The sequence below is a fragment of the Lithobates pipiens genome, unplaced genomic scaffold (assembly GCF_037356315.1).
Source record: "Lithobates pipiens isolate NorthernLeopardFrog02 unplaced genomic scaffold, aLitPip1_a1.2 Scaffold_11, whole genome shotgun sequence".
NCBI lineage: Eukaryota > Metazoa > Chordata > Amphibia > Anura > Ranidae > Lithobates > Lithobates pipiens.
This window is the reverse complement of record NW_027507696.1, coordinates 5,662,572-5,676,871: the sequence shown is the minus strand read 5'-3', so window position 1 is coordinate 5,676,871 and position 14,300 is coordinate 5,662,572. Positions and strand designations below refer to the sequence as shown.

General features: G+C 44.1%; 1 protein-coding gene across 8 annotated transcripts in view; it reads left to right on the top strand.

Annotated features, from left to right (window-relative positions):
- The window catches only part of SEC16A (SEC16 homolog A, endoplasmic reticulum export factor), a 119,682-nt gene that overhangs the window by 69,116 nt on the left and 36,266 nt on the right, over positions 1-14,300 (top strand). For all 8 annotated transcript variants that reach the window (XM_077468244.1, XM_077468222.1, XM_077468227.1 and 5 more), the window contains 7 exons: positions 100-217; positions 1,759-1,870; positions 2,747-2,852; positions 2,950-3,090; positions 4,536-4,649; positions 7,382-7,586; positions 12,433-12,666. In XM_077468244.1, the coding sequence (XP_077324370.1) occupies positions 100-217; positions 1,759-1,870; positions 2,747-2,852; positions 2,950-3,090; positions 4,536-4,649; positions 7,382-7,586; positions 12,433-12,666 (1,030 nt within the window). The remainder of the gene's footprint in view (positions 1-99; positions 218-1,758; positions 1,871-2,746; positions 2,853-2,949; positions 3,091-4,535; positions 4,650-7,381; positions 7,587-12,432; positions 12,667-14,300) is intronic.

Here is a 14,300-nt window from a genome sequence, read left to right as displayed (position 1 = left end):
ATTAAGCCTTGGTGTCCTGTTTGTGGTTTTACTAGTGGCTGTGATGAAGGTATCTTGATATTATTATTATTATATATATATTTTTAATGCTTGTTGCAGTGTTGTGGAGATGAGAAATGGGGTGATTGGAGACCTCATCTTGCTATGGTATTGTCAAATATAACCAATAACCTTGATGTACCAACAAGAACAATGACTACTATGGGAGACACATTGGGTAAGTTTGATACCTTTTTAGGGCCAGTTCACACCACATGCAGTCCAGTGCATTTTTTTTTTTCTGCATCAAAAACGCATGGAAAGTAGGTTATATGGTTTGCAATAGCATAGTTCACACCAGTGCAGTCAGGCTTTCCATTTCCAGAAAAAAAAGTAGAACATGCTGCATTTTTCCTGTTCTGGAGTGAAGTAAAATGCATCAAAACGCACTGGACCTGGAATATGTCCAGAAATGCATCAAAACTGCACCGGAATGCGTAAAAAAATGCGCAGGCAGAGACTCTTCCGAAACTGATATGGAGTGCATTTTTTTGTGGCGTGAACCAGCCCTTAGAATAATTCTGCCTAAAATTTTACCCTGCAGTAGAGAGAAATTAGATTGCTATTTACAGTGATTAACTTTATAAGCAATCATTTTTACTTTTTGAATGGCGTCCATTCATGTGCCATTGTGTACTATTGTGATAGCTCTGATTGATCCACCGCTATCACTTGGTACAACAGGTCAGCTGCGATTGGCCCTGTACTGTAAGATCCCTGTGACCAGTCACGGAGATCACAGTAGTACACAATGGGGGTTATTTAAAGGAAAATCCACTTTGCACTTGGAAGTACAGTCGCTGTAGATCCGAGGGGGACATGCAAGGAAAATAAAAAACAGCACTTTAGCTTGCACATGATTGGATGATAAAATCAGCAGAGCTTCCACTCATTTCAGATCTACCCCTTAGCCCTTGTACACGTGGTCGGACATTCTGACGGAAAAAGTCTGATTGGACCGCGTTGTCGGATAATCCGACCGTGTGTGGGCTCCATCGGACTATTTCCGTCAGAAAATATCCGACCGACAAAGTTTTAGAGCTGGGCTATAAAATTTTTCGACAACATGATCCGATCGGACTTTGTCCGATTGTGTGTAGAGAATTCCGATTGGACAAAGTGCCACGCATGCTCAGATCAAATTCCTAGACCAAAGCTATTGGCTACTAGCCTGAACGTAGTCCCGTCGTAACGAAATAACGTCATCACGTTACGAACGGTCGGATTTTACGACAACTTTGTCCGACCGTGTGTATGCAACACCAGTTTCGGACAAAATCCGATGGATTTTGTTGTCGGAATGTCCGACCCGTGTGTACAAGGGCTACGATTTAGAGCGACTGCACTTGCAGTCCAAAGTGGATTTGCCTTTCGTAAATAACCCCCAATGGCTGTGTGCGACACACTGAGGGTTATGTACTAAAGCTGGAAAGTGCAAAATCTGACTTCATTCTGTATAGAAACCAATCGGCTTCCAGGTTTTATTGCCAGAGCTTAACTGAACAAGCTGAGTTTGGAAGCTGATTGGTTTCTTTGCAGAAGTGAGCCTGGTTTTGCACTCTTCAGCTTTAGTAAATAGACCCTAATGTTTTTTTTTATAACATCGTTGCGAAAATGAATATTTTGTGATAATCCTATTTAAAGCAAACATTTCTAAATGCCATCATTTCCCTTTAATGTGTGCTAGTTGTTGAACTTCCATATCTGTTTCTTTGTAAGCATCCAGAGGCCTCTTAGACGCTGCTCACTTCTGCTACATTATGGCTCAAGCTGGTTTTGGAGTTTACACAAAGAAAACGACCAAGCTTGTCCTTATTGGCTCCAACCATAGGTGAGAATACTGTAGCTCTTCAGATAAAATGTCATAATCTTCATTTGGGAATACAATAACAAGAAAAGTGATAAAGTAAAGGTGATTTTCTACCCGAGTTTTTTACTACGAAGCCATCATTCTTACTTGTCCACATATCCCTCACTGACAGCAATACATTGAAAATGATAAAGTTTTTCAGTAAAAATGATTTCCTGCTTTTGTAAAGTGCAGGAGTAGTGTCGGCCAGAACAATTCAAAACGTTGTCAAAGCTGAGGGAACTTGTGGAATTTTAAAGTGATTGTAAAGTGAATTTATTTTTATTTTTTTTAAATAACAAACCTGTTATACTTGCCTCCACTGTGCAGCTCGTTTTGCACAGAGTGGCCCCGAACCTGCTCTTCTGGGGTCCCTCGGGGGCTGTCTCGGCTTCCTCCCACAGGTACTTCTCACGTTCATGTGAGAAGCACCTGCGGGTGCGCTCCCGTGATACAGCCGGTGGCTATAGCTGCTCGCTGTATCACACGGCCCCCGCCCCCCCGGCGCTCCGCGTCAGTGGATGTGATTGACAGCAGCGCGAGCCAATGCCTGCACTGATTTCCATCCATCCACTCCAGCCAATCAGCGGCCAGGCTGAACGGTGAAAAGGACGGCGGGGGGCGAGCGCGGGACTTTCGAGGGGTGAGGTAAGTAAAATGGGGAGGCTGGGGGCGCAGGCAGTGTCCAGATGTTTTTTCACCTTTAATGCATAGAATGCATTAAGGTGAAAAAACATTTACCTTTACAACCCCTTTAATTTTAGCACAATCAGAAAAGTCAACTCGTGTCCTTTTTTTTAACCTTGGTTGGATTTCTTATTTAAAAAATACAGAGAATAACAAATTTTTTATTTTTAGCTTGCCTTTTGCCAAGTTTGCAACCAATGAGGCTATTCAGAGGACTGAAGCGTATGAATATGCCCAATCCCTGGGTGCTCAGACCATCTCCCTGCCCAACATCCAGGTATGGTTTTCTGCTCTGCATAATGCTGTAATATATGTATAGATATATTTAGTCATTGTGGAGATCATAACACTTTCTCTCTCATACCTGTACGCAGGTTTACAAGTTTATCTACGCTTGCCGACTGGCTGAGCACGGCCTCTCAGCTCAGGCCTTCCAATACTGTGAACTCATCGCAAAGACCATTCTTAAACATTCATCTTACTACTCCCCTGTACTTGTCAGCCAGCTGCTTGAGGTGACTACTGCTGCTTCATAAACTTGTATGTCTGAAATGATTCTGCCCTTTACTTTTAGGTTGACTTAAAGGACAGAGTTCCTCAACTGGAGTTCTGTAGTTTGTTGGGGAGGGATGGGACAAGTGAGGTGACGGGTAGGATGTGTGTTGTTGTTGTGTTTTATTTTTTATTTTTTTCTTAAAGATTATACTCTTGGGCCAAATATCAGCTGGTTCAATAGAAGCTAGATGACATTCCGCACATGGGTACAGCAAGCTGTCCAACAGAAGCCAGTGATCAACTGGCTTATATTGAGTGGGCCTGCTGGAAAATCAGCATCCGATCAGCGCTTGCAGCCATTGGCTGGGAGTGCTGATCAGTGTGTTCTGGCAGGGGCAGTTTCCCTGTCAGAACACAATAGCTCAGCAAGGGGAGATTGCTGTACTATCATTGCGTGTGTTAGTACAGCAATCTGTCAGGGTTTTTTTTTTTTCTTTCTGCCCGCTGGGTTGAACGGGGGGAAAAAAAACTCCCTGTGTGTACCCTAGCATTACGGTGTTGACGAGTTTGAAACCCAAGAGTCTGGAAACCATATCGGGATGTCGAGAGCAAAGCTGGCAGTCAGACTTTAAGTAGCAGGAAAAAAAATTGTAAATCATTTGGGATGATAGAATGATACATGATTTGGGATGGTAAAAAGAATAGGAGTTGGGGTGTAGAAGTGTGTATGTGGAACTGTGGGGCTAAAATCTGAGAGGTGGAAATGGGAATTGAGAACATTATCTATGTTTTGCACTATAAAACAAGGTTTCTCAGCTGGGGTGCATTGACGCTGTTGCAATACATTTTCCGCTGAGTATCAGTACACTCTTTATGTTCACACAGAGCACCAGTGCACTATTTTAGTGTAAATGGTATAATTTATGCTTTTATTTATGTTGTATCTACAACTCCCTGACCACGCCAACTTTGTGTGAGCTGTAGATGGGGGGTAAAAATATATATTTTAGGGGTTCGTGGAGGTTGCTTAAGACTAAAAAGGCTGTTTTAGCAAAATTAAACGTGGTTGCTTCTCTTATAGAGGGCATGCAGCAGGCCCCTGGGGTGTTAGTCCTGCCCTCAGAAGAAAGAACGCCAAGTAAAAACTTGCATCTACCATTGGAGTATGCTGTACTCTGTCCTAGAAGGTTGGCCTGTTGCCAACATGTTTCAGTATGTTACGGTTCAGTATGTTACAGTTCAGTATGTTATTTCATTATGTAAAAAATATGATAATCATTAGATTTAATGTTAATCGATAAGAGGTTAAATCTTGCAAATGTAGTTAAGACTACAATAAAAAATGTAGAGGACAAGCTATGTTCAGATAAAAGATGTCTGCCTCTTTGGTTTATTGTCTACTTAAGAAGTATAGTTTTCCCAGAAAAACACTTTTTTTTTTTTAATTTGTCATTTCTCTTCCTAGGTGTCCTTACATTTGAGGTTTTTTGATCCTCAGTTGAAAGAGAAGCCAGAGCAGGAATTGTTTGTAGAGCCATCATGGTTGGTTCGACTCCGTCACCTGGATATGCAGATGAAGGTGAATTTATATTTTTTAGTCAACAAAAAGGTTTTTATTGATGAGAACACAAGGCATTACATGGTACATTGTATATATGTATGATATTTAAGTACATATCAAGAGAATATCAGGATTTTTAATTTTCATAACATATTCATAGTTTCATAGTAAGTAAGGTTGAATAAAGACACCAGTCCATCCAGTTCAACCTGAGTGAGTGTCTACAATTGTCCCTATCCCTGTACATTGCACACTCACGTCGGTCCCCATTCATATACTAGGGCCAATTTTGGACAGAGGCCAATTAACCTACCTGCATGTCTTTTGGATTGTGGGAGGAAACCGGAGTACCCGGAGGAAACCCACGCAGGCACAGGGAGAACATGCAAACTCCAGGCAGGTAGTGTCGTGGTTGGGATGCAAACCAGCTAGGTGAGAGTGCTAACCACTACACCACTGTGTCTTAGTGTCTTCAGTTATGAAGTAAATACTGTTATCATACTCCCGAAAAGATCTAGTAGTGCCACAGCCTAGTGCTCCTTCAACAAAGAAACAAAACTAAAACAAGAATTAACTTGAATGTCGTCGGGTATGAAACCAACCATTTACACATCATCCATGGTTCAGGTCGGTCTATCTTGCAAAACACTCTCTAACGAATTCCAATAACGGCGACCTATATTCAGTTATCCCAACAGCAACCTATCCAGGGCCAGCCGTGGCGGTGCCACTTCTGGGGAGCTTAGCCAACACTGCCGTATATTGGGAAAAAATTTTGGTTACTTTCTAGGTTGAGATGTGTTCTTTTCTCTGATAAGTGTATCATTTACCATTTCAATCCACTGTGCCTCCCTTGGGGTGCGCGCCGATAGCTACAAACGGACAATCAGCTTCCTGGCTAAATAAAGGAGTCTCGTGAGGGTAATATATGTCAAAGGTAGGTACAAATCTTCATCAATGCTGCCTAGTAAACATACCAGTGGTTCCAGCTCAAGCTGAACCTGGAAAGCACTGTTTATTCTAGTGACAATGCAATTCCAGTACCTAGTATAGATATACCATTGTAAGTGAAAAGCGTACATTTCTTGGTGTGAGTCGATTGGCGTTCATCCCCGGTCCTTTTCTGTGGCTTGGATCTAAGCTTTTCTTCAGCAGGGTGTTGAGCAGAAGTTGGCTTTGAGCACCATTAAGGGCCAGGGGTCTGCCTTAGCAGTTTTCTTTCAGTGACCCCCTAGCCACTCACTCTTTAGTTCGTGCCTTCATTCAAGGAGTCCGGCATGTGGCTCCGCCTGTATGGTCTTTTCCGCTGCCATGGGATTTAAACTTGGTGCTATTGGTTCTCTAGAAACCTCCATTCAAGAATATTCAGGAGATTCCCTTACCTACGTTTGTCCCAGAATGTGCCATTCTTGGTGGCTATTACCTTGGCCCACAGGGTTTCTGAGTTGGTGGCATTATCCTATTGTAGTCCCTATTTAGTACTCTATAGGGATAAAGTGGTTCTTCATCCCTGTCTGCCATTTGCCCCAGGTTGTCCCTGACTTCCATTTGAATGAGGACATTGTGTTGCCATCCTTGTGTTCAGATACAGTCTCCAAGGTTTGGCATTCAATATCTATATTGCGCTTCACTGCAGGGTACTGTTCATTAAAGCGGTTCTGTACACATAATAATAACATTTTCCCATTCTGTTGCCTCTAGACCATACATTTGATAATGCCACATTTTTTTTATTTTTTATTAATCTACCTTTTGTAATTTGTAGTATTTGATTTTCCTCCCCTGCGGCGATGGGCGGTCTCTTGTGGGGATCAGCATCACTTCCTGCTGAACCCCGCACTGTCTCCTGGGATCTTGTCCAAGTAATCCCAGGAGACATTGCGGCTAATGCAGCCGAAATCTCACGAGATTTCGGCTAATACATCCGAAATCTCACGTGATTTCGGCTAATACATCCGAAATCTCACGTGATTTCGGCTAATACAGCCGAAATCTCGCGAGATTTCAGCTGTAATAGCCGAAATCACGCAAGATTTTGGCTGTATTAGCTGAAATCTCGCGAGATTTCGGCTGCATTAGCCGCAATGTCTCCTGGGATTACTTGGACGAGATCCCAGGAGACAGTGCGGGGTTCAGCAGGAAGTGATGCTGATCCCCGCAATGGAGACTGCCCATCGCCGCAGGGGAGGAAAATCAAATACTACAAATTACAAAAGGTAGATTAATAAAAATAAAAAAAATGTGGCATTATCAAATGTACGGTCTAGAGGCAACAGAATGGGAAAATGTATTATGTGTGCAGAACCCCTTTAAGGTGTATATAAAACCATAACTTTATTTTTATTTTTTAATTGGGAAAATTTTGAAACTCGTATCCTGGTTATTTTCTGCCGCCTGCTGGGAAGGATTCTTTTCACTTCCCATCCTAGCAGGACAACAGGAAATCTCACCTAAGTGAACTGAATTCCCTTGTTAGATGTCATAGTAAAATCATTTCGGTGATTTTTTTTATTTTATTTTTTCCCCATCACATTTTTCACCCCACTTTATTCAAAGCTAGAAAAAAAAGTTGTATTGACATGCTGTTTTAATACATATGCAGAAGCTAGAAGGTAGGGTGTGGTCAAGTATTTGTAATTTTGGGACTACGGACATGAGAAAATTGGGTTCTGCTTGAATTTAACAATGGGTTTGCAGAACCCAGACACAGCTCAGACATCACAGATAACCCCCTTGTTCTGTGTTTTCAGCAAGGAACTGTGGTATACAATACTGGAAGAACAACCCCCCAACAGTACGCCTGCAGCACGCCAAGCTCCGAACAGGATCACATCAGCCAATCAGATGGCATGCCGGTAGCCCATGAAGGCTTCCATAATACCGATAATCCCTTACTGGCCAACCTCCTCCCCAACATGATTCCTCCTGTCCAGGGTGTACAGTTGGCTCTTCCAGGTAAGGTGATGTAATTGTTGTTCTCCACTGTTACCTGTACTGTCCTATTTATTATCATGGTTATCACTCTTTGCACCTTCTAAATGGATACAGCTTGTCCATGCCCAGAACTCATCACTTGCAGCTTTCACAATGATGAAAATGTATTTCTGAAAACAGAAGAGCCAGTGTTACTGTGAGGCTGTTTGCCATTTTCCTACCTAAGAGCAAATAATTCAAGTGGTTTGCGGTTCTTTATTACTCAGCCCTTTTTGTGCCCATATGCAATTTAGTTTTACTCTATTGGTTATTTAACTTCCTGATCTTAAAGAGGAAGTAAACCCTGATGGGTTTACTTCCGCTTTGATTCCCTGCAAAGGTCAAGCATAATGGACTACTATGCATCGCATCGCATCGCATAGTAGTCCATTATGTGTCACTTACCTGACACAGGAGCCAGCGAAGTCACCGCTGTCCCCTGTAGTTCTGAGCGTCCATCTTCTTGGTGGGTCTCGCTGCTCCAGCGCTGTGATTCGCTGGAGCCACGATTGCGTCACTCCCGCGCATGCGCACGGGAGCCGACACTCGTGGCATATCGCCGCAATCTGCGGCTTACCCAGTGCGCCTGCGCGCCACTGTCTACGGCGCATGCATCGTAGACAGCGGTGGCTGTCTTCAGGTAAATATCTCCTAAACCGTATAGGTTTAGGAGATTTCTTGGACCTACAGGTAAGCCTTAATCTAGGCTTACCTGTAGGTCAAAGTGGTTTGTGAGGGTTTACAACCACTTTAAAGTCATTCTAAAGCCTTAAGGTTTTTCACCCTAATGCATTCTATTCATTAAAGTGAAAAACCTTCTGTGCTGCAGTCCACCCCCGGGACCCCATCCTTCGTACCTGAGCCTGATCTGATCCAGGCAATGTGCAGGAGCGCAGCGGCTCCAGCTGCTGTCACTCTCCTCGTTTGGACAGATTGATAGCAGCAGGAGCTATTTGCCCCCGCTGCTGTCAATCGAAATGTGTGATGCGGGTTGCAGGGCCGAGTCCCACTGTCTGTATCGGTTTCTCTTAAAGTGGAGGGTGGAAATATGCAAGCTGTCATCACTGACTCGAGCTGTTCTGGTTTCACTATCTGAGGAGTCACTGACCTGAAGTAAGTTTTCATTCAGTGCAATTGTAATTCTAGCCTTACGGATTAGCTGTAAGTAGTAACAAGCCTGAGTTTCTTTATTCTAACAAATAGGATACATTTGAGACCCTATTGGTCTCTTCTGTCATGCTTCTCCCTGCCTGTAAGCATAATTGGACCCCGAGCTGCGCATGCTCAGCATATTTAAAGGGGAAGTAAACCCTGATGAGTTTACTTCCTCTTTGATTCCCTGCAAAGGCAAAGCGTAATGGACTACTATGCATCGCATCGCATAGTAGTCCATTATGTGTCACTTACCTTACACAGGAGCCAGCGATGTCACCGCTGTCCCCTGTAGTCCGGCACATCCATCTTTTCGGTGGGGTCTCGCAGCTCCGCCGCTGTCATTCGGCGGAGCCGCGATGACCTCACTCCCGCGCGTGCGCACGGGAGCCGACACGTGCGGCAGCTCCGTTGTTGCAAATGCCGCGCTCAGTGCGCCTGCGCGCCGCTGTCTACGGCGCATGCGCCATAGACAATGGTGCCTGTCTTCGGGCAAATATCTCCTAAACCGTGTAGGTTTAGGAGATATTTCTTGGACCTACAGGTAATCCTTAATCTAGGCTTACCTGTAGGACAAAGTGGTTTGTAAGGGTTTACAACCACTTTAACCACTTGCCGACCGCCTCACGCCGATGTACGTCATCAGAATGGCACGGGCAGGCATAAGCACATATATGTACGTCCTTTGCCTCCCGCGGGTCGGGGGCCCGATCGGGCCCCCGCCCGGTGCCTGCGGCGGTCGGTTTTCGTTCGGGAGCGATCCCGGACGAGGGGACGGCCATTCATTCATGGCCACCCCCTCGCGATCGCTCCCGACGAATGGAAATCCCCGGTGACATCACTTCCTCTCCTGTAATGTAAACACAGGAGAGGAAGTGATGTATTCTCTCCTCCGTGTCGGTATTTTTCGTTCCGACACGGAGGAGAGCGGATCAGTGAGTTGCACCAACACATCCCACACACAGTAGAACATGCCAGGCACACTCACACCCCCCCTTTACCCCCCGATCACCCCCCCAATTACCCCTGCCCCCCAGTCACAGTGACACCAATGTCATTTTTTTTTTTTTTTTTTTTTTTTTTTTTGCATTGGTGTCATTTGTGACTGTAATAACTGTTAGGGCAGTTAGGGTTAGCCCCCTTTAGTTCTAATGTACCCCCCTAACCCCCCCAATAAAGGTTTAACCCCGTGATCACCCCCCGTCGCCAGTGTCACTAAGGCTGGGTTCACATTGCAGCGGTTTATGAGAACGAATGTGATTCGCACCGCACTGCAGTGCAAATCACATCCGATCTCTGTGCGATTCGAGTTCAGCCATTCGCCGCACCCGCCGCACCCGCCACACCCGCCGCACCCGCCGCAAATTCGCACGGGACCCTTTTTTTGGCCCGCAGCAGAATCGGATCGCATGGGTGTTCACACCATGCGATCCGAGTTTGCAGATCGCACTGCGATATGCGAACTGATCTGGGGGTGTCAGTAACATTTCACTGACACTCCCAGCAGTTCGCATAGGGCAGTGTGAACTGCCGCCGGGAGGCATGCGATGCGGGAACCCGCCGCGGATTCGTGGCGTTCCCGCATCGCTCCAGTGTGAACCCAGCCTAATAAGCGATCGTTTTTCTGATCGCTGTATTAGTGTCACAGGTGACGCTAGTTAGGCAGGTAGGTATTTAGGTTCGCCGCAGCTTTTTATAGCGCCAGGGACCCCCATATACTACCGCATAAAGCCCCCTGATTGCCCCCTAGTTAACCCTTTCACCAGTGATCACCATATAACTGTTACAGGTGACGCTGGTTGGTTAGTTATTTTTTTATAGTTTCAGGGCACCCGCCATTTATTACCTAGTCTCACTAGTGTACCCCTAAATTTAGGGGTGTCTACTTTCTAAAATGGGGTCATTTGGGGGGGGGGGGTTTGTGCCATCTTGGCATTTTATGGCCTTCAAAACTGTAACGCCCTTAGAAAGCCTGAAGGCGGTGCTTGGTTTTTGGGGCCCCGTACGCGGCTAGGCTCCCAAAAAGTCCCACATATGTGGTATCCCCGTACTCAGGAGAAGCAGCAGAATTTATTTTGGGGTGTCATTTCACATATGCCCATGGCATGCATGAGCAATATATCATTTAGTGACAACTTTGTGAAAAAAAAAAAAAAAAAAAAAAAGTTTGTAATTTTCCCGCAACTTGTGGCAAAATATAAAATATTCCATGGACTCAACATGCCTCTCAGCAAATAGCTTGGGGTGTCTACTTTCTAAAATGGGGTCATTTGTGGGGGTTTTGTGCCATCTTGGCATTTTATGGCCTTCAAAACTGTAATAGGTAGTGAGGCGTGAAATCAAAAATTGACGCCCTTAGAAAGCCTGAAGGCGGTGCTTGGTTTTCGGGGCCCTGTACGCGGCTAGGCTCCCAAAAAGTCCCACATATGTGGTATCCCCGTACTCAGGAGAAGCAGCAGAATTTATTTTGGGGTGTCATTTCACATACGCCCATAGCATGTGTGAGCAATATATCATTTAGTGACAACTTTGTGTAAAAAAAAAAAAAAAATTTTTTTTTTGTCATTATTCAATCGCTTGAGGCAAAAAAATAAAATATTCAATGGGCTCAACATGCCTCTTATCAATTTCCTTAGGGGGTCTACTTTCCAAAATGGGGTCATTTGGGGGGGTTTTGTACTGCCCTGTCATTTTAGCACCTCAAGAAATGAGATAGGCAGTCGTAAACTAAAAGCTGCGTAAATTCCAGAAAACGTACCTTAGTTTGTAGATGTGACAACTTTTGCGCAAACCAATAAATATACAATTATTGACTTTTTTTTTACCAAAGACATGTGGCTGAATACATTTTGTCCTAAATGTATGACTAAAATTGAGTTTATTGGATTTTTCTAATAACAAAAAGTAGAAAATATCATTTTTTTTCAAAATTTGCGGTCTTTTTACGTTTATATCGCAAAAAATAAAAATCGCAGAGGCAATCAAATACCATCAAAAGAAAGCTCTATTTGTGGGAAGAAAAGGACGCAAATTTTGTTTGGGTACAACATTGCATGACCGCGCAATTACCAGTTAAAGCAGCGCAGTGCCAAAGTGTAAAAAGACCTCTGGTCATTTACCAGCAAAATGGTCCGGTCTGAAAGTGGTTAAATCACTCCTGTGGGCCATTATGATGTGACTCCTATGCGCATATGTCACTGGCCCAACCATTTAAGCAGTCAAGCAGACTAAACTTGGAAGGAAGACCAGGAATAGATGAAAGCACCCGTGACCAGCGGGAGCACTGACAGCATTGTTTGACAGGTAGCTCTGCCATAATGTACTAATATGCAGTGCATACTGACATATTATGACTAACCACTGCAGGGGCCCAATAGCTAGGTTTAATTCAACTTTAAGTATGCCCCACTTTTGTGTAATTTTGGTAAATCTAAAGGAGATTATACAGCGATTGTACAATAAGATTGTATAATGTATGACCACACTAAGTGTGTTTTTAAAAGATCGAAACGGTATGAAATTCATTCTTCACTCTTTTTCCATTTTTGTCTCATTTTTTTTTTCTTTCTCTCCCACTCTTCCTCTCTTTAAAATGGCAATTCTCTTCTGATCCTCTATTCTATATTCATATAAAAGCATTTATACATGAGTTTTTTGTAATTTTTCTGCTTTCTAGGTCCTGAACACACTGCTACATATCAGCCCCCTCCAGTTAGTGAGCCTTTCTATCCGGTCACGCAACAGACTTTTGTCCCCTCACCTGGGTTCTCCCCCCCAGTGTCTGGCCCAGGATTTGGGGCTTTCAGCAGTGACCCTGTACCTACTTATACCCCTGCTACTATGGAGCCTGCTCCCACCCCTCCACAACCCACCGAATTTACACCTCAAGAGCAGTGGAACCAGGAGCCAAGTAAGTTAAAAGCTGTCATTTACCTTTTTGTTCCAGTTTGTAAATCTAAATAGTTAAAGTGGTTGTAAATCCTTACATATACCCAGTGAAGTGACTGGCCTCAGGTGCTACACCGAGCTGAAACAGCTCCTCCCTGATGAGTTGTGCCTGTTTTACCTGCAGTCTTCCCTTCTATACATCCAAGTGCAGGACAAGTCTGATTATTGGAGGAGAGCAGGCTGAGTTCCCAGCATAGGTAGAGAACTGACCACGATGTGCTTTCCTGCTTAGTGTAGTTTTTAATAAGAAACTAACTAAACTTTAATAACTAACACTGTTTTACTTCCTCCATCAGCTCATCCCCCCCCCCACAGCTATTACCTTTTGTATCAATTGACCCTTCCTTTTTTAGATTGTAAGCTCTAATGATTCCTCTTGTACCAAATTGTAATGTTACTGTAATGTCTGCCCTCATGTTGTGAAGCGCTGCGCAAATTGTTGGCGCTATATAAAACCTGTTTAATGATAAGAAAGCAGAAGAACATGGCCACCAGGGATTTCACAAAACTCAATTCTTCATACAAGTACATTGTACCGAAAGCACGTAACGTATAAGGAACATGAATACTGTTCTTAGAATCCAAATTAATTAATTTCACAGTTGATAATGGTAAACGTCAGGGCCGTTTTTAAGGCAGGGCAAAAGGGGCAGCTGCCCTGGGCCCTGTCGTTGTGGGGCCCAAAGCAGCTGCCTCATACTTGCCAACTATCCCAATTTAAATTTCTGTGTCTTTTGCTGTGTCCTGATATCTCAGTGTGAAGTGCTACTACTAATGTTGCCCAGCTCTGCCCTATTGTGTACAGATGATTCAACTGCAGACCCTGTGTTAACATGTAAATAACAGCAGCATTCATATGTAAATAGCTGCATAGATATGCAAATGATGGCGGCATCCATATGTATAGCATGACCCCTGGAGTGAGGAGATGATGTGCTGTAACCTCTAGCAATGAATCAGTGAGTATTACTGTACAGTAATCTCAACAAGCAGAAATCATGTGCTGTAACCTCTAGCAGCTAATCAGTGAGCTGTAATGTGTGCTGTAACCTCTAGCAACCAGTCAGTGAGCGGTAATGATACACTGTAACCTCTGGCAACCAGTCAGTGAGCGGTAATGATACACTGTAACCTCTGGCAACCAATCGCAATAGCTGCCTGATCTTATTCAGTAAACTGATTTTGAGTCTAGCTGCTATTTATTGTATGTCTCAGAGCAGGTGGAGAGCAAAACTGCATGGGGGGGGGGGGGGGGGGGGGCCAAGAATAGTTTTGCCCAGGGTCCAATCAATATTAAAGATGGCCCTGGTAAACATGACAAATAGAGGGGGCACAGACAGCAATACAAACTTCCACAGGGGTTCTTATCCCTCTCCACTCTATCCAAAACGTAAAAAAAAATGGCTTTATTGAACCCTTAGGCCCCTTTCACACTTGTGGGACTTGCCCTGCGACTTGGGGACTGCAGAGTCGCATGTCAAGTCGAACCTCATGATTTCCAATGCGTACCGTTCATATCTGTGCAACTTCAAAGTAGTCCCTGTACTACTTTGTTGCGAGTTACACAGCCATTCCTTAAAATCGTGTGACTTTGAA